This window comes from Erpetoichthys calabaricus, chromosome 16 (genome assembly GCF_900747795.2).
Source record: "Erpetoichthys calabaricus chromosome 16, fErpCal1.3, whole genome shotgun sequence".
Classification (NCBI taxonomy): Eukaryota; Metazoa; Chordata; class Cladistia; order Polypteriformes; family Polypteridae; genus Erpetoichthys; species Erpetoichthys calabaricus.
The window spans coordinates 99,718,972-99,738,432 of NC_041409.2; the positions used below are offsets into that span (position 1 = coordinate 99,718,972).

At 44.4% G+C, this 19,461-nt stretch overlaps 1 protein-coding gene across 1 annotated transcript in view; it reads right to left on the reverse strand.

The window, feature by feature from the left end:
* Window positions 1–19,461, reverse strand: part of arhgap5 (Rho GTPase activating protein 5) — a 179,161-nt gene that overhangs the window by 91,135 nt on the left and 68,565 nt on the right. The window contains exons 2-3 of the mRNA XM_028821580.2: window positions 13,647–17,522; window positions 2,766–2,916 (exon numbers count right to left, since the gene is read on the reverse strand). Of these exons, the coding sequence (XP_028677413.1) occupies window positions 2,766–2,916; window positions 13,647–17,366 (3,871 nt within the window). The 5' untranslated portion in view covers window positions 17,367–17,522. The remainder of the gene's footprint in view (window positions 1–2,765; window positions 2,917–13,646; window positions 17,523–19,461) is intronic.

The following is a 19,461-nucleotide window of genomic DNA, read 5'->3' on the forward strand; positions in this document are numbered from 1 at the left end:
ATTAACAAGCTCCTTCAGTGTAGTTCAGGGCTGATCCCTCAACCTTTCTCATGATCATCCTCACCCCATGAAGCAAGGCCTTGCATGGAGCTCCAGACCCTGGGCGACTGATGGTCATTTTAAATTTCTTTCATTTCCGAATAATCGCACCAACAGTCGTCACCATCACATCAAGTTTCTTGTTGGTGGTCTTGTAGCCCATTCCAGGCTTGTCCCCGACGTCCTTTGACAGCTCTTTGGTGTTGCCCAATGGTGGTGGAAAGGTTGGAGTGAAAGAAGTTGATTCTGTGGAGAGGTGTGCTTTATACACATTACTAGTTGAGATCAGGAGTATCTGTGATTGATTGATTGATTGCAATCTGTGTGTCACATGGGCACACAGCCAATCTGTGGGAGCCAGAATTCTGGTTGGGTTGTAGGGGTTCAAATCCTTATTTCTCTCATTGACAAGCAAATCAGTTTATAACTTTTATGCACCACCGCGAGTGGCAGCCTTTCCAGCAGCTCCGTGTACGACTTTACCTTTCTACCTGTTTATCTATTTTATACAAAGTTATTGTCTGTTTTACCTGCATTCTTTATCACTCTTTAATTTAATATTGTTTCTTTATCAGTATGCTGCTGTTAGAGTATGTGAATTTCCCCTTGGGATTAATAAAGTATCTATCTATCTACAGTATCTATCTAATATGTTTTTTCTGGATTTCTGGTTGATATTCTGTCTCTCTAAAATGAAACTACCATAAAAATGAGCGACTGTTCTTTCTTTGTAAATAAGCAAACACACAAATTCAGCAGAGGATCGAATACCTGCTTCATTCCACTGTATCTAGTATTGCTCTAGTGGTCTGCACACTTTTCATGGCCTTTGTGTATAAAAACATACCAAATTAGTTGATCATTCTGTTGTGTTTGGAGATTCGCTGCAATTCTGGGATTTGTGACAATTGTAATACAATACAGAATTTAAAATTCTCAAACGTCTTCATGCATCTCAGCATTGCAGCAAGCAGCTCTGGAATGGGGCACCAAACCATCAGAGGAATCAGCAACATCTACACGTCGAGTTAAGAATCGACAATCAACCCGAGATGTATAACTCTGTGGACCCAGGAGGAAAAGCAGACGTTGACATGGGGGAACACACAACTGCCACTTAAGGAACCACCATGTCACTGGATCCATAAGCTGCGAGTGCCAACCACTGCACCAGTGTGCCACCCTTCCATTTTCAGGAAGTTCACTTCAGTTAGATCTTACAGTAGAGTTACTTAGAGACGTGCAGAACGTTTATCTTTGTGGTTCATCTTGAGTGTAATCTTTTGTGTCAGCTGCTGCAACATTATAATCTCCCTGTAGGATCTTCCCCTGTATGATAAATAGCAAAGGGGGTACATCTAATCAGGCAAGGCCCTTATTGCACTAATAATGTAGATTTATGAGGGTGAGGATGGCAATAGAGAAGACAAACTCAATTACATCAGAAGTGATATCACACACAACGGTGGGTTATTTTGTTTTCAATCAGATGAGACCATCGATTGTTAGTTCATGTCCTGTGGTTCAAACAGGAAACCAGCTTATATCAATATCTTCATACTTCAGAAGCTCAAAATGGCACACTCCCAGGCAAATAAACATGCAACATTTTTAACAGGAAATTAGAACAATCTGGACGAGGACAGGCCATTCAGCCCAACAAAGCTCACCAGTCCCGTCCACTTATTTCTCCCAAAAAACATCAAGTCGAGTTCCTAAAGTCTTACTGTCTACCACACTACGTGGTCACATATTCCAAGTGTCTATCGTTCTTTGTGTAAAGTAAAACTTCCTAATGTTTGTACGAAATTTCCCCTTCACAACTTCCCAACTGTGTCCCCGTGTTCTTGATAAGCTCATTTTAAAGTCACTGTCTCGATCCACTGGACTAATCCCCTTCATAATTTTAAACACTTCATTCAGGTCTCCTCTTCATCTTCTTTTGTTTGAACTGTAAAGGCTCAGCTCTTTTAAATCTTTTCTCATAACTCATCCCCAGTCACCATCAAATCAGCCTAGTCGCTCTTCTCTGGACCTTCTCTAGTGCTGTTATGTCCATTTTGTAGCCTACAGACCAAAACTGCACACAGGACTCCAGATGAGGCCTCACCAGTGTGTTATAAAGCTTGAGCAGAGCCTCCTGTGACTTGTACGCCACACGTCAAGGCGCTATATAACCTGACATTCTGTTTGCCTTCTTAATTGCTTCTCATCACTGTCTGGCAGTTGATAGTCGAGTCCACTACAACTCCTAAATCCTTCTCATAAGGTGGACTCTCAATTTTCAGACCTCCCATTGTGTATTCAAGCCTCACATTTTTACTTCCTATGTGTAATTCTTTACATTTACTGATATTAAATTTCATCATCCACAAATCTGTCCTTCTGTGATGATAATGGATTCCAAATTATCTGCTAATCCACCTATCTTGGTATCATCTGCAAACTCAACCAGCTTGTTTCTTATATTCCTAACTAAATCATTTATAGATATTAAAAATAGCAGCGGCCCCAACACTGCCCCTGCTGGTCACCCCTGATGAGGCTCCTCTCACCATCACGCTGCTTCCTGTGTCTGAGCCAATTCTGCACCCATCTACACACCACACCCTGACCTGCCACTTCTTTTAGTTTGATGCCCACCCTCTCATGTGGCGCCTCATCCAAAGCTATCTGATATAATGGTGATGAAGGAAAAAATACATAAAACAATAAAAGAACCTTACCGGTGGCTTCAATGAAGTCCACGCACTTCTCAATAAAGAGTGGTATTGGCTTTTCTTGAGTGACCAAATCCAGAAGCGGTACTCCAAAGTAATTGCTGTCCCAATTCCGTCTAGTCGGTGGATACAAGGGCTTTGTGGACTTTTGTTTTGACTGAAACAAAACAAAGATAAAAGTCACCGTTAGTGTCACGTATGCCCAAGTTTCTTTTTTTTCCAATCAGTAGGCAACTCTTAACCGAAACAGCATAGTACAACAGTACAAGAGGTAGGGAGGTCAGGGAGACTTTTATTATCCCAGAGGGAAATCTGTTTGCAGCAGCAAAGTACAAAACATAAGGCACTGACACGACAGAAACAAGAAATGAAACATGAAAACTGACAAGCAGCGTTATCATGGGCTCACACACTCGGGATTAGTGCAAAGAAGAAGAATTAAATCTTTAACGGCACACAAAGTAATCATCCAGAATTCTGTAACCGAACTCAAAACACTTACAAGCTCTAGGAAATAAAGGAGTCCTTAAATCTGATGTGCTTTATCCTGGGGAACCTAAACGGCAACAGCTGGAATTTAGGAAAAGAAGGACGGCACAGAGTCGGTCACCTTCTTCTTAATCTGTTTGTCATACAGTCGGCTGCAAACCAATATGTGAACTGCTGATCTTACGCTCATGTTAAGGTGGTTTAAATTTTGAATGCTGAGGTTGCTAAACCAACATACAAAAGCAAAAGTAACAACAGCTGCAATAAAAGTGTCATTTGGGGTTACCCCACTTGAAAACAGTTGAGTATCCTAAGAAAGTACAGTAAGTATATAGTAAGTACTTGGGCGTTGTACTGTGTTCGGCCATTATGGACGCAATTACAAGACAAGTAAAATCCATCCATCCATCCATTTTCTAACCCGCTGAATCCGAACACAGGGTCACGGGGGTCTGCTGGAGCCAATCCCAGCCAACACAGGGCACAAGGCAGGAACCAATCTCGGGTAGGGTGCCAACCCACCGCAGGACACACACAAACACACACCAAGCACACACTAAGGCCAATTTAGAATCGCCAATCCCACCTAACCTGCATGTCTTTGGACTGTGGGAGGAAAACGGAGGAGCGCCCAGAGGAAACCCACGCAGACACGGGGAGAACATGCAAACTCCACGCAGGGAGGACCCGGGAAGCGAACCCGGGTCTCCTAACTGCGAGGCAGCAGCGCTACCACTGCGCCACCGTGCCACCCGACAAGTAAAATGACTCCTTTTATTGGCAAACTGAACACATCACAGTGTGCAAGAATTAGAGATACACAGGAAACGTCTTTAGGAAAGTTGAAATGTCTGAAGAAGGGAACTGAGAAAGTCTCCATACTGCACAGCCGTGGCCAGAAGTTTGGAGAAGGACACAAGTGTGTTGCTGAATAAAGAATTGGACCAAAACACCCTCCAAGAACAACTTCTCCCAACCATCCAAGAACAGTTTGGTGACCACCACGATGGAGCACCGGGCCATAAGGCAAAAGTGACAACTAAGTGGCTCAGGGAACAAAACATCGAAATTTTGGAAACTCCCCAGACCTTAATCCCATTGTGGTGAGTCCTCAAGAGGCAGGCGGACAAACAAATACCCACCAATTCTGACAAACTCCAAGCACTGATTATGCAAGGATGGGCTGCTGCCATCAGTCAGGACGTGGCCCAGAAGTTGATTGGCAGACAGCCTGCCATTTGCTCGGCCTGCCATTTTGTTGTAATTTGTTCAGTTAGCCAATAAAAGGGGTCTAGATAGAAGAAATAAATTATATAATACAGATAGACAGACATATATAGTTGTGAAAGGCACTATATGATAGATAGATAGATAGATAGATAGATAGATAGATAGATAGATAGATAGATAGATAGATAGATAGATATTCCTTTGCTCTATTCTCATTTTATTTTCTTTTATTAATGTCTCACTAACTTTATCAGACTATATAGTGACTCAGATCACACTGCTCATTGAACAGCACGGTACAAATACGTGTGCTGCTACGCTCCTTAGTGGCCAATGATGCGCACTTGAATGACACCAGAGCATTTTGACAAAAGGATGAACTCTACAAGATTACTCGCGCATGTAAACACAGATTTTCAAGACGCCAGATTACTGCCTTAATTGAGTTATTTTCCTTAACCCGGTTACGTCTATGCATGTAAAGGCACTGACTGACAGAGTCGCCTGCATATTTCTGGAGACGTCTGTCCTCGTGAAGTTGAGGTGACTCAGTGAGGGTAAACCATGGAGTTAATAAGAATTTCTTTTACATTTCTATACAGCTTTTCTCACCACTCAAAGTGCCTTCCATAGTGAGTCAGGAGCCACTTCACCCACCACTAATATGTAGTATCCACCTGCATGATGTGACGGCAGCCATTTTAGTGCCAGTACGCTCACCACACATTAGGTGTTAGGTGGTGAAGTGGAAAGAGAGAGATAGCCAATTAGAGACAGGGGACAATTACAGGGGCGGCACGGTGGCGCAGTGGGTAGCGCTGCTGCCTCGCAGTTGGGAGATCTGGGGACCCGGGTTCGCTTCCCGGGTCCGCCCTGCGTGGAGTTTGCATGTTCTCCCCGTGTCTGCGTGGGTTTCCTCCGGGCGCTCCGGTTTCCTCCCACAGTCCAAAGACATGCAGGTTAGGTGGATTGGCGATTCTAAATTGGCCCTAGTGTATGTGTGTGTCCTGCGGTGGGTTGGCACCCTGCCCAGGATTGGTTCCCTGCCTTGTGCCCTGTGTTGGCTGGGATTGGCTCCGGCAGACCCCCGTGACCCTGTGTTCGGATTCAGCGGGTTGGAAAATGGATGGATGGATGGACAATTACAGGGCCAGAATGACTAGGCCAGGGTGGGCAATTTAGCCTGGACATTGGGATACACTCTACTCTTTTTGAAGGTTGCCTAGGGATCTTTTACGACCAGAGAGAGTCAGGACCTCAGTTTTGTGTCTCATCCGAAAGACAGTAATTTTTTAAAGCACAGTGTCCCTATCACCGCACTGAGGCATGGGCATTCACATTCAAACCACAGGGTAAGTGCTCACCAACACCTCTGCCAGCAGCAACCCAAGTTTTTCCAAAATGGTCTCCCATCCAAGTACTGGCTGGGCCTGAACAGGCTTAGCTTCAGGTGGATGACCTCTTCTGAAGTGCAGAGGGGCCATGAATTGGTGACAGACAGACAGACCAAAGACCTGCCCACTAGACCACTCTGTGTCCCACAATTTAGAGACACTCTACAATCAATAAAGCAAAACAGAAGGCAAGAGCATCAATTAGAGAAAAGAAAGACGGATGATGTTGCAGTATAACGATACTGAGCACAATTAAGGCAAATGAATTACAGTCGGAATTAGCCATTCACTGACCCTCAGACTATAAGATAATGGTCATATGCAATTAAACAAACCTGCCAAGTAATTATGCCTTCTAATGAAATTGGTTGCTGCAATAATTAACAGTGCAAAGCACAGAAGGCCTGTGCAAGTGCACCACATCTACCGAGACACGCAAAGGACCCTCAAAAACTCCAGATAGAAATCAAGCAGGTTTGCTTCCTAACAGGAAACCGCAAGAAACTGGCAATCAGCAAAGCAATGAGATGAGCAGAGCAATGAGACCCGAGGTGACGCGGCAACACAAAATACACTTCATGCAGCGCTGTGAGGAAATCGGACCGCATGCAAAGCAAATTCTAAAGAAGTGAAAAAATGGAAATTTAAAAAATATTGACACAGCCAAGCAAAGGAAAGAAAAAAGAAAAAAGCGTCAGAGGGCTGATGTTAGTGGGTGTTGTAGATGCCAGGAAAGGAATAGAATCAAAGATACAGCATATATAGGTACATAGTGTGTGTAAATATACAGTACACACAGAGATATTATACGTCTGATAGCACTCACTAACTTTATCAGAGCATAAAAATGTAATGCATGTAAGGTGTGTGGCTAAACTCACAGTATTTACGGACTCAAATCATAATGCTCACTGAGCAATACTGTATATATAGACTCTCTATATATAAAATCCTAAGCGTAAAAGTGCAACGATTTTATGTCACTTTTTTTTGTCACGCTTTAAATCGGGCTTATTTTAAAACCTACATATATATGTTTGTTTGGTATCATTCTTTTCAGAATTTATCAAACTTTAATGTGGTGTTGGTAGATTTTCAGATTGTTATTCCATTTTAAAATTATAAACTAAAATATCAAGAAAGTCGTTCATCGAGCATCGTGGACCTCAGTTTAACAGGAATACTCCAATCGGTAAGAGAGTAAATATTTCATTCTCATTTCATGATTTTTACTCTGTTAAATAATTATTATTATTATTTACATATTTATAGAATTTTGTGATTTTTGACTCCTATAAATAATAATTCTTTTGTACATTTACAGATTTTACTAACTGGGAGTTGGGTGCCAAAAGTGCCAGGGGGGCTAGCCCCTCTAGTGTGTGTGTGTGTGTATATATATATATATATATATATATATATATATATATATATATATATATATTCACGGCATTCGTAGTCTGTGTCACAATCTGATTGTATGGGTGGTTACCTACCAGGTAACGCTGTCAAATAAACGAACCACACGCCGTGGCGCAACGTTAGGGGCATCGCCTCTGACGCTGATGTCCGAGGTTCGATTCCCGAGAGGGAGTGCAGTGGAGTGTGTACACCTGATGAGCCCAAAATGAGGGCGAAACACGTGTCGCGTACTCTTTGCATTTATTTGACAGTAAACTATTTCAACCATATATATATATATATATATATATACACACACATATACACTGTGGCACAAGGCTGGGGGTGCGCCTCCTCTAGACCACGTGGGGGTGACCGCCCTAGTTGTTTGGGGGACCATGGGTACAGAGCTTTGATGCTCAGCCCTGTAGGGGCCCGTGGTCACCACCAGGGGGCACCCCGGACCTCAGGACTTCTGCCACACCCAGAAGTGCTGGGCGGAAGAGGATCGGGGACACCCGAAGTGCTTCCAGGTATACAGCCGGCACTTCCGCCACACTGGGGAGTGCTGGCAGAAGATTATCGGGAGGCACCTGGAGCACATCCGGGTGGCTATAAAAGGGGCCGCCTCCCTCCATTCGGGGGCTGGAGTCGGGAGAGGAGCAGGACAGAGCTCGGAGGAGAAGAGTGGAGGCGGACCTGAAGAGAGGCAGAGTGAAAGAGGCCTGGACTTTGGGGGAGTTTTGGGGGTTTGTGTGCACTTAGTATTGTAAATATTAGTTATAAAATAAATGTGTGGTGGTGCTTAAAACATGTTTACCTGTCTGTGTCCGGGGCTCATTCCACAATATTATATATATATATATATATATATATATATATATATATATATATATGTATATTGTGAGCATGGGTCCGAACACCATCAGACTAACACCAGCACTTTACAAAACACACGTTTATTGAACCAAAAGTCCCACACAGTGCTCCCGCACCAAACACCCTTAACACAGGCCGTCCTCTCAGTGTCCGTGGGCCGCCTTTCCTCTCCTCACGGGAGCTTCGTCCTGCTCCCGCTCCCAACTCTAGCTCGCTGATTGGAGTGAGGCGGCCCCTTTTATTTCCACCCGGGTGTGCTCCAGGTGTCTGATGACGCTCTTCCGGCAGCATTTTCTGGTGCTAAGTCACCCAGGGGCCTGTGGGGGTCTCAAGCTGGGCCTGCCACCACTGTTGCATGAATACAAACTACTGTAAACAAAAGAAATCAAGTATGGCGAGTAATAAGTGAGTAACCTGTGAAGGAGGAGTACAATTTTTGAATAACAGGAAAACCACCTGAAACTCTTTGAGTGTTTGCATGCATCACCATGGAGCAAATATAGAAAAGACTTACTGATAGCTCTGAACTGCCACACCACACTGTAACATCAGACTTTACACGTGTAGTCATGGAACAGAAATTTCTCTTCATCATGTTTTGTATATGACAAAATAGGAATCTACACAATTCCTGCAATAATAAGACTTGTGACAAATGCGCTGAAAATGATTCAACGTGTCACAGTCATGTGTGCTTTACATATGCAGTCCCTATATAAAGTATTCACCCCCTTAGACATTCCACATTTTATTGTTATACATCTTTGAATCACAGTGGACTGGCGTGGCTGTCGGAGCACCTTCCTCCTTGGTGAATCAACATCAATCATCGGTGTTTCTCAACCTTTTTGATTTTGCAACCCAAATGTGTCTTCACCACCCATCAAGAGGGATGGGGGTCCCCCTTAGTAAATCAAGCAGGTGGGGTGGAGTTTCCCCCTTGATGAATCGAGTGCAATTGTCAAGAGCATTAGAGCAAGTAGTAGATCGAACATGATCATCGGAGTGGTGACTCACTTTGCAACCCATTTACCATCATAAACAATTGCATCATGCGACCCACTGGCAGACAAGTCTGCAATCCAAAAATGTGTTATGACCCAGAGGTTGAGAAAAACTGCTACAGTGGTTCAGATGTGTATCACAACAAACTCTTTTAGGGCGGATGTCGACTTTTGTCGACAACGGGGTTGAGGGCAGATGATGACTAAAGTCGACATCCATGGATGGAGGGTGATAATCAGCTCTAAACGTTGACAAAACTCATCATTGCTTTATAGGTAGAACATCCTTGCTAGGAGGAATGTTGAATCCCTACATGTGCATGAGGAGCGTAAACAATCCCTAGAATGGCATCAACATCTGGCGAGAGAGCAAAGCGAATGTGCAAAGCAAAATACTCACTGGGTGACGTTTTACGTATATTTTATTATTTCAAATTGGACTCTGACTTGTCGGACTCCAGTTTTGGTGCAGGTGATCTGGAGATTGAGATCTAAAATGAAAGTGTGGTACCGGCATCAGCTGTGATCTGATCTGCTGACACTGCTGAAATAAGGCATTGCATGCAGCAACAGACGTTTTACATTGATACATGTGAAAAACTATTGCTTTATATGCTTTTCAGAAACTTACGTTTTTTGGAAAAATATTCATATTGGAAAAAAATGAGCCCTAAAAGAGTTGAAAAGATGCGTAAAAGTGCACAAGCGGGAACAACCCTAGTGCAGGGGTGAACACAAACAAACACAGACGTTAGGTCTAATTTCGCATCGTCAATCCAGCAAAAACCAAAACACTGAAAAGAAAAACGGTACAAGTCATGTCCAGAAATGCTTGGAGGTCGAAGTGGAGGAATTTCAGCCCACCACTGCGGGATTTGTGCTCATTAATATAAAAAAAAGCCAAAAGACACACAAGCACAGGCTTTCGTTACTGACACGTTCACCTCATTATGGAGTTAGTCCAGAAATAGATGAGCGACATGAGGTGACCAATCAGATGTGAGTTGTAATCATTTTAACTTTTGTAAGGACGGATGAAATGATGGCGAGATGAATTGCTTAATACCTCGTCCTACTCAGTCCAGTGTCTTTGCATTCACTCTTTCAGTTATTTCATTTTCATCCACTTTTGTCTGATGTCTCAACAAGTACGTTTTTAGCACACACACATTAAACCAGTGAAGTCATAATTGTAAGTGACGAGTGAAAGAAGCAATAAAAGACAGAAACCAAAATAGTATATCTATTATGATTTCGTCCAATCATATTTCGAATCTCTTGGTAGGTACTTCTTAAATTTGAAGTGTTTTAGTCAACACACACACACAAGCACACTGACCACTACTTGTGTGCAACGAGGGAGGTCTAAGCTATTGCTAACACTTTTAAACCTGCTCTATCTAGTAGGGAACCAGAGACAAAAGTACAAAAATATTGCATTTTTTGAAGCAACTTATATATAAATGTCTACGCGTGGGTGTGTGTGTCTGTCTGTCTGGCCCAGAAGTGCAAGGCTACAGAATGAAGCTCAAAGAGCCGGCAAGGCGGCCCCAAGATAACTAGTCGGAAGAAGAAAGTAGTACAAGGCTATAGCATGAAGCTGAAAGAAAGCAACTCTGTCGCCAAAGTGAAACCGCCGAGGAAAGACAAACGAGAGAGAAACTCGCTTAAGCACTAAAACATAAGCGAGGCGAGCACATCGGCAAAATGAAACCTCGGCGTAGAGAGAAACTTGCTTATCCACTGATAGACAAGAGGGCCAAGCACGTCCGCAAAACGAAACGGCCGACTCTGCATTTCAATTTTTTTTCGGACGATTTCACTAGTTTCTATCAAATCAAAATCTTTATTGTCATTGTAGCAATGAGACACCATACAACGAAATTTTAGGTGCAATTTTCCAGTGCAAAAAATAAAATAAAATAAAAAAACACAATTACTCAAGTTAACTCTTTGAGGGCCGAATATTTTTTTCCATAAAACTCAATTTTCTGAAAAGCACACAATGCACTGGTTTCACACATAAATCAACATCAATACGTGCTGTGGCTGCTGTTGGCGCCTGTTTGGCATCTCTGGCAGCAGTGGCTGCGCAGAGGCGGCTTGATGGCCAGCAGGAATGCATGGCGGGCCGGGTACCTCTCTGCCTTCGCACAGCAGGTGGGCGAGAGTGGCAGTCGCTGTGTGACACAATATGGTTTGTACCTCTTGTCTTTTTAAGTGGTGGTCCTCCTAGGCGAACACTGCTGTAAGCATGTCAGCTACATGAACGGGTTCAGCACTACAATTAACTGGGGACCAATAGGCTGATGCTGGTAACTCAATTTCGTTTTTGATCTCCATCTCCAGATCACTTGCATCAAACTCAAGAGTCTGAAAAGTCAGGAGTCTGATTCAGCGATAATATAGAAAAAGTCCATGGAGCATTTTTGCTTTGCACATTTGCTTTAGTCTCCCTAGATGCTGATGCCATTTTTGAGGCTGTTTGCTCTTCGCTACTCCTGCAAGCGCAAGGAATCGAGGTCAAGTCAACAAAGCTACGTAACTTTTCCTTCTAGCAAAGAGAGTCGAACTAAACAAGTAAGGGTGAGTTTTGTCTCAGTTTACAGCTGATTACCGTCCTCTACCCCTGAATTTTGAGAAAAGTCAACATTAGCCCTGAAAGAGTCAAAACTAAAATAAAAAGGGAATAAAATAAGTACCAAAATAGTCCATAACAGCAGAACACTGTTTTCCACTCACACATACGTCATATTGCACTTGTCCCATAGCCAATGTTAACTTAGAGCTGTATTGTAAACATGAAGGTGCGCTCGGTCACATTGACCACTTAGCAGCATTCAGCATGGTGATGGCTGAAGGACAGAAACTGTTTCTCAGTCTATTTGTCTTAGTCTTTATGGATCTGAAATGTCTGCCTGAAGGCAGGCGTTCAAACAATGGGTGTGATGGGTCCTGAAGAATTTTCTTGACGTTCCTGAGGCAATAGGAACTATGTAGTACTTCTAGTGAGGGGAGAGGACGGCCGACTATCTGCTGGGCAACCTTAATGACCCTGTGGAGCTCTTTCTTCTGTGCTACTGTGCAGCTGGAGAGCCCTGCACAGAGACAGTAGGCCAAGGATGCTCGCTACTGTGCAGCGGTAAAAGGACACCAGCAGTTTCTCAGGGATGTTGTTCTTCCTGAGCACCCTCATGAAGTAGAGTCTCTTTTGGGCCTTCTTCACTACCTCAGCAGTGTGTGTTCCCCAGGTCAAGTCCTCCGTAATGGTGACTCCCAAGAAGCGGAAGTCTGAGACCCTCTCCACACAGTGATGATGATGAGCTCCTTGGTCTTGGCTATATTTAGGAGCAAGTTGTTATTCCTACACCACGTTTCCAGCTGCTCCACCTCATCCCCCCTCCAGAGATGAGCCCTACTATCGTGGTATCGTCAGCGAACTTAACAATGGTGTTACTGTAGTGGGCAGGAATGCAATCATGGGTGTAATCACGGGCTTACACAGCTAGTCTTTCATAAAATATGAAGGAGATGTTAGGTCAGGATCATTCCCTGCCTCTCAGTGTGAATATGAAGGCTCATGTTTTGGGGAACGAAAGCGAATCTACATGCCAGACTTGACCGCGTTCTCTCGCCTGCTTCATCCTCCACGCGTTCGTTTTTTGATTTTTCTTGGTTTTGTCTTACGGTAATCACCCATTTATCAACAACTAAATTTTGTTTGATTGTTTAATTATTTTATTTATTTTTATTTTATTAATCCCAAAGGAAATTACTTGGTTTTTCACATGCCCCTTGGGGTCAGAGTGCAGGGTCAGCCATTGTACAGCGCCCCTGGAGCAATTAAAGGTTAAGGGCCTTGCTCAAGGGCCCAGCAGAGTAGCATCTCTTTAGGCAGTGACGGGGATTTGAACCGGCAACCTTCGGGATACCAGCGCAGACCCTTAGCCTCAGAGCCACCACTCCACCAACTGAGGTGGCTTTATTTAGCTATTGAGGTGCAGGTTGCAGCAATGCAAGCCTCCTAAAGCTCCTCTCGTCAGTATACAGAACAAGACTCTCGATTGTAACGCGTACGTCTACACATGTCCGTCCAAGCATCCATCCAGATACAGTTCAAGGTCAAGGGGAAAACCATGCACACTTCCACAGTTACGGATATAGGACTGTGGGGAAACTTCACAACGACAGATTTGACAACAGTTGTAGCCAGTAAAAAGTCTCAAATGAAGCAGCCATTTGGTTCGTCAAAGCCATCGATGAATTGAGCCTCTCCATTTGTTAACATGAATTTTCACTGGTATTGATCTCGAAAATGCAAAAAAAATAACGTGGTACCGTGACATCTCTTGTACACGCATTCATTCATTTTGGATTTTTGTGGTACTCACAGTGACATTAGAATAAATTCCAAGTAACCTGTCAACCTTAAAAACAACCCATTTCAGGCAGCACAGTAAAATATTAGAAATAAAAGAAACGTGACGTACCTTTTTGGGTTCTTTGGTCTTTGGTTGTTTCTTCTTTTTCAGTTTCTTGTCGTCCTGTTCGGGATCAGATGTGATGGCGGGATTATCTATTCCTCCCTTCCACGGATCCACAGGGGAAAGGAGTGGATCCTCTTCACTCCCTCGGTGACCCCGGCCCTTCTTCTTCTTTTGTACCGAAAGTCCAGTCTCTTCATCGCTGGCGTCCGAATGGGTCCTTCGATGATAGGCTCTCGTCTTACTAAAGAGAGTTTTCGACCTATGCTTGTATTTAGATGGCCTCCTCCCGCCCTGCGACCTCGCGATCCGATCAAAACCATTTTCCTCGTCACCCCGTGAGTTGTGCATGCCTCCGATTTTAAACATACGGTACTGACTATCCTCCGGGACCGTGTAAATATCGTCGTTCAACCCTTTCGATTTTAGCAAGGTATCGGCGGGCTCGGCATAGTTATCCGAGGCTTCTAAATCCTCAGAGTGGCTCAAATGAACCCGTGACTGTTTCCTAGGTATTTTCCCAATCCCTGCTTCAATTGTCTTTAGGAGGTTTGGATCCAGTTTTTTGACGTTGGCCTTGGCCATCGCTGGCTTAGGCCTGACAGGGGGAGGCACTTTGTGGTTGCGTTCATGCTCGTGAATGTTAACTGGAGTGCTGTAAATTGGATACTCATTCCCTTCGTTATCTATCCGGCATCTGGCCCTCTCACTTGGCGTTGGAAGCAACTGTACGTCATCTCCTATTGGGCTGTACGGAGGAGGTGCTTCGGTATCGTCATCTGAATCGGGATAGTCGTTGTAGACCGGTGAATTTCCATGTGGTGACTGAGGGAACATATCTTCCCCTGGGTTCATGGAATCTCGTGTTTTGTCAAATATAACCGAACTCTCAATGTTGGCCTTCTTTTCTAGAACTTCACTGAAAAATGGGGTAAAGACTTCCGTCTGCCGATGGTACTGTGACAAAGAATACAACGCGGTAAATTTGGCGGCTATTTCTGTGGCTATGTGCTCGCCCTCTGTCATTAACTCCTTGATGGCCTCGTTCTGAAAAAAGTCAGCCTGACTATCCGTGATGGCCACCATCTGCACCGGGATGACATCCTGCACTTCTGCGAGAAAGGCTCGAAGCATCGCCATGGAGGATTTGCGCTTGGCTGAATAAACCAGGATGTAGCCGTGTACCAATTCGTCCTTCCTAATTCCGATAGAGGAATGATATGAGAGAATAGTGATCTGGATACGCCGTCGACTATCGCCGATTATTTTATCGAGAATCAACGTGTTGTTTTGACCCGGCTGAGCCGCGCTACAGGAATGGGAATCCAAGAAAGGCGAGAGAATGAGGTCTACGCTAAACGGGTCTCCACACATGGCACACATGACGATCCGCAAATCCGTCTCCGACAAGTCCTTAATGGAAGGCAAGGGGCTCATGGTATCAATATTGTGCTTTAGTGCCTCCAGGACTCCGCGCAACGCTTGTTTGATTTGGGTCTCGCTAAACTTACGTGGGAACGTTCCAGAAGGCAGGTCAATAAAAGTGCACTGTAGCTTGTTGGCAAGCTGTTGGCCCTGATGCCTTAAGATGGGCAGGTTTTTACACACATTGTCCCTCTGGTTGGCTAATATTAAAATAAACGGTAAATGAGGTGAGTTTCGATCCCTCCGGTTTTGCATAGCCTCTGCTCTAATTCTTCCGATGCAATCACCCACAAAATTAAGTGACTCAATAGAGCTGAAAACACAAAAACAACCGTGAGGTTTAAAGGAAGAGGTCCATAAATTGCTCAAAAGGAGTGCGGAATTTGCATCAATCGGCCGAAGGTCTAGCTCGTAGATTTTGCCGTCTAGAGTGTACTCGTCATCCGTCGACTGTGCTCGGATTTCATTTGCGAGTTCTTGTGCAAGGCCCTCCCGACCCAAAAGGAAAAGATTAACCTTATCGATGTTGGCACAGTCGTGATAAAGGTTTGACCGCCCGTGGTCTAGCTGAACAAGACTATTGGAGAGGATGTGCTCGACTTTGATGTCAATACAGTTTGGGCCACTGAGGCAAGTCTCCTTAGTGGGATGATAAACAAACCCAATGTGCTTTAGTAGTAAAGACTCCCTGTCCGGCAGCAGCTTCTGCAGTGCCCTGTACCTCGGCTCTTCGTTCAGAACGGTATGAATTTCACTCATTTTATCACAGCTGGGGGTCGCATTCAGGTCCAAGTCATAAAAAAGCTCGGCGTGCTCAAAAAGCATCTCCTGAAACTCTTCTTTGGCCTTTTCCACGATTTCCCGTTGATGCCTACTGTAGACGTCTCTCCGATCGACCTCGCTTATGTACTTGTAGGCCTCATCTTCCATTACGAAACACATGACTTCCTCCCACGGCTGCCCCGGGCTGATAAACTGCACCCGTTCCAACGTTTTCTTGAACCTCTCCTTCATCTCCACCCTTCTTTTCTCTGAAATTAAATGCTGCACGTGATTTTGGTAAATCTTCTCCCCGTCGGGTGTACCGAGGAGGTCAAAGGGAATCCTCCTGTCATTCACTTTGTCTATGTGGTCAGTTTCATTCCACGGGGTGTAATCTAAAATGACAAACCAGTATGGAAACTCGGTCCGACTCTTCAAAAGGTTCTGAGCTTCCGGCCAGCTCAACGGCTCAACCTCCTCCAGGTCACTTAGGAGATTATTGAGAATTTTTGGAAGGGTTGACAAATATTCCTCCTTTTTCTTTCGGATGTGTTCCTGTTTGAGTTGTTCTATGTGTTTGGCGAATGTATTTCGGGCCTTCTTCGTGCCTTCCAAGTTTATGTATTCCTCATAATCGGGATGGTTTTTTAACTTGTTACTAACCGCTTTCCAGCTCGTGTGGTAATCTTTAGCAGACTGCACGATCAGCTTCTCAAACTTGTCCGTCGCGGTCGCAACTAGCTGCCTCTGAATCTTGTATGCATCGAGATAAGGAACCGTTTTAGGTTTTCCTCGGGTTTTATCCATCAGCTGAATCAACGCATGAAAACATGACTCCACATTCACACTGGCACGCGAAGAGGTCTCCACCACAAGGAGATTCTTCTTGTTGGATGCAAAGGCTTGAACCTCCCGCAAGTACTGGTCTACACATTCGTCGCATTTTGTCGCTGCAATTACAATAGATTTTTTGGATTTCGCCAATTGTGCGTGGAGATTATTTATAAATTTCAACTGGTCGTCAAATTTCCTATTGCACCCTTTACTAACATCTACACACAACAGAAAGCCGTCAATGTTAAGCTTCCCGTCCGGCATTTGCTTCTGCTCAAAGTCTTGTTCCAAGCCAAGCTGGTCTGTACAGATGTACATCAACTTCTCCGCCGACTGCAGTTTGGCGGCGGCCGCCCGTTTCGTATACGGTTGTAAATTTGTGCTGCGGTGAGGAAGAAAAGTCTGGTCGTCAATGAACTCAGTCTGCTCAATGACATGAATTTTACACTCAAGGCCATCGTCACCTCTGTGCGTTACCTCACCCCAATACAAAAAGTGATCATTATTAACGACGCGCCCTCCAAAGTCAATTGTGCTCAAGACGGAGGTATGCTCCGGGTAATAATCGTCTGCTTTGGGCCGTATGTATCTATTGCAAAGGCAGGACTTCCCGACTCCACAGTTGCCCTTTTCCTTCTCGGTTCCAGATAGCCCAACCACGCTAATGGCATAGGTTGGGGGGCGCGGCTCCTTGTTTTTTGCCATTATAGTCCCACTGTCATCGTCTTACATTCATCAACGGATTCAAGCCTGCCGATCATTCTTTTTCCATTTCAAGGGGTTATCAATGCCGTACTTTCATTTTGCTTCAAGGGCATGGATCTGCTTTCCCGCAGCTACTTCCATACTTTCATGATTATCCTGTAAAACAAAAGAAACACAAATTAATGATCAATACTCAGGAGTTAAGATACGCTAAACAGATACATGAATCATTCAGGCTAAATCAATTCTCCGAAAACGAATACCATTTACCTGAAACCTGTTAGGGGCGTGAAACACCGGACGCTACGCGACTCGGATGCACGCGGACACTGCCGCTATGCAAGTGGTGCACCGACTGTACTCTCGTGCGTACTTTATGTAAATCTGGAGGACTCCACCAGGTGGCAGTGTGAGAAAACAACAACTCATTTTCGGTGCATTGTGAGTTATGTTGAAGATAAAAATTCTTTGTATTCCGATGCTGTTTGCGAAGGTGAAAACAAAGACGGCAACATCGACACAGAAGATGGTGTGCGAGACTTTTAAATGTATCACGTCGGTACGATGGGGAATGCGCAACGCACAGGAAGGAAAACTTCAACAGGAAAAGTTCAAACAAGAAACCAGCTTATATCAATATCTTCATACTTCAGAAGCTCAAAATGGCACACTCGCGGGCAAATAAACATGCAACATTTTTAACAGGAAATTAGAACAATCTGGACGAGGACAGGCCATTCAGCCCAATAAAGCTCACCAGTCCTGTCCACTTATTTCTCCCAAAAAAACATCAAGTCAAGTTTTGAAAGTCCCTAAAGTCTTACTGTCTACCACACTACTTGGTCGCTTATTCCAAGTGTCTATCGTTCTTTGTGTCAAGAAAAACTTCCTAATGTTTGTATGAAATTTCCCCTTCACAAGTTCCCAACTGTGTCCCTGTGTTCTCTATCCACTGCACTGATTCCCTTCAACATTTTAAACATTCCAGTTAGGTCTCCTCTTCATCTCTGCAAAGGCTCAGCTCTTTTAATCTTTCCTCATCACTCACCCCCTGTATCCCTGGACTCAGCCTAGTCGCTCTTCTCTGGACCTTCTCTTGTGCTGCTGTGTCCTTTTTGTAGCCTGGAGACCCAAACCGCACCCAGGACTCCAGATGAGGTCTCACCAGTGTGTCATAAAGCTTCAGCGTCACCTCCTTGGACTTGTACTCCACACGGCAGGGCGCTATATAACCTGACATTCTGTTAACCTTCTTAATGGCTTCTGAACACAATCTGGATGAAGATAATGACAAGTCCACTGTGACTCCCAGGTCCTTCTCTTGAGGTGTGCTTTCAGACTTCCCATTGTCTATTCAGATCTTACATTTTTACTTCCTCATGTAATTCTTTACATTTACTGACATTAAATTTTATCGTCCATAAATCTGCCCAACCTGTCTGCTCACCAAGCCCCTCTGTGATTATTCAATGGTTTTGAGATGAGCTGCCAATCCACCTATCTTGGTATCTCCTGCAAACTTGACCAGCTTGTTCTTTACAATCCTATCCAAATCATGTGTAGATATTAAAAATAGCAGCAGCCCCGGCACTCACCAACCATTAGCCCCCCCCCCCCACGCTGGTCACCACTCTTAACATCACCCAATCCTGATGAGGTTCCTCCCATCATCATCCTCCACTTCCTGTGTCTGAGCCAATTATGCATCATCTACACACCACACCCTGAGCTGCCACTTCTTTTAGTTTGATGCCCACCCTCTCATGTGGCACCTCATCAGATGCTTTCTGAAAGTCCACATCAATAATCTCATCTGCTCCACTCTGGTCGTATCCTTATGTTGCTTCCTCTTAGAATTCCTGCTTGTTGGTAAAACACGACCTTCCTCGTCTGAGCCCATGCCGACTGTTCAGTAAATCTCCTGTACTTGCCAGGTGTTGCTCAATCTTATCTTATACTGTATATAAACGTCTATGCGTGGAAGTGTGTGTGTGCGCGGCCCGGAAGAGAGACGTGGAGTCGGGGTAAGAGCTCTGCCTCCGAGGAAACAGAAAACTCGCTTAGCCGCTAAGAACACAAGTGAGGGCAGCACGTC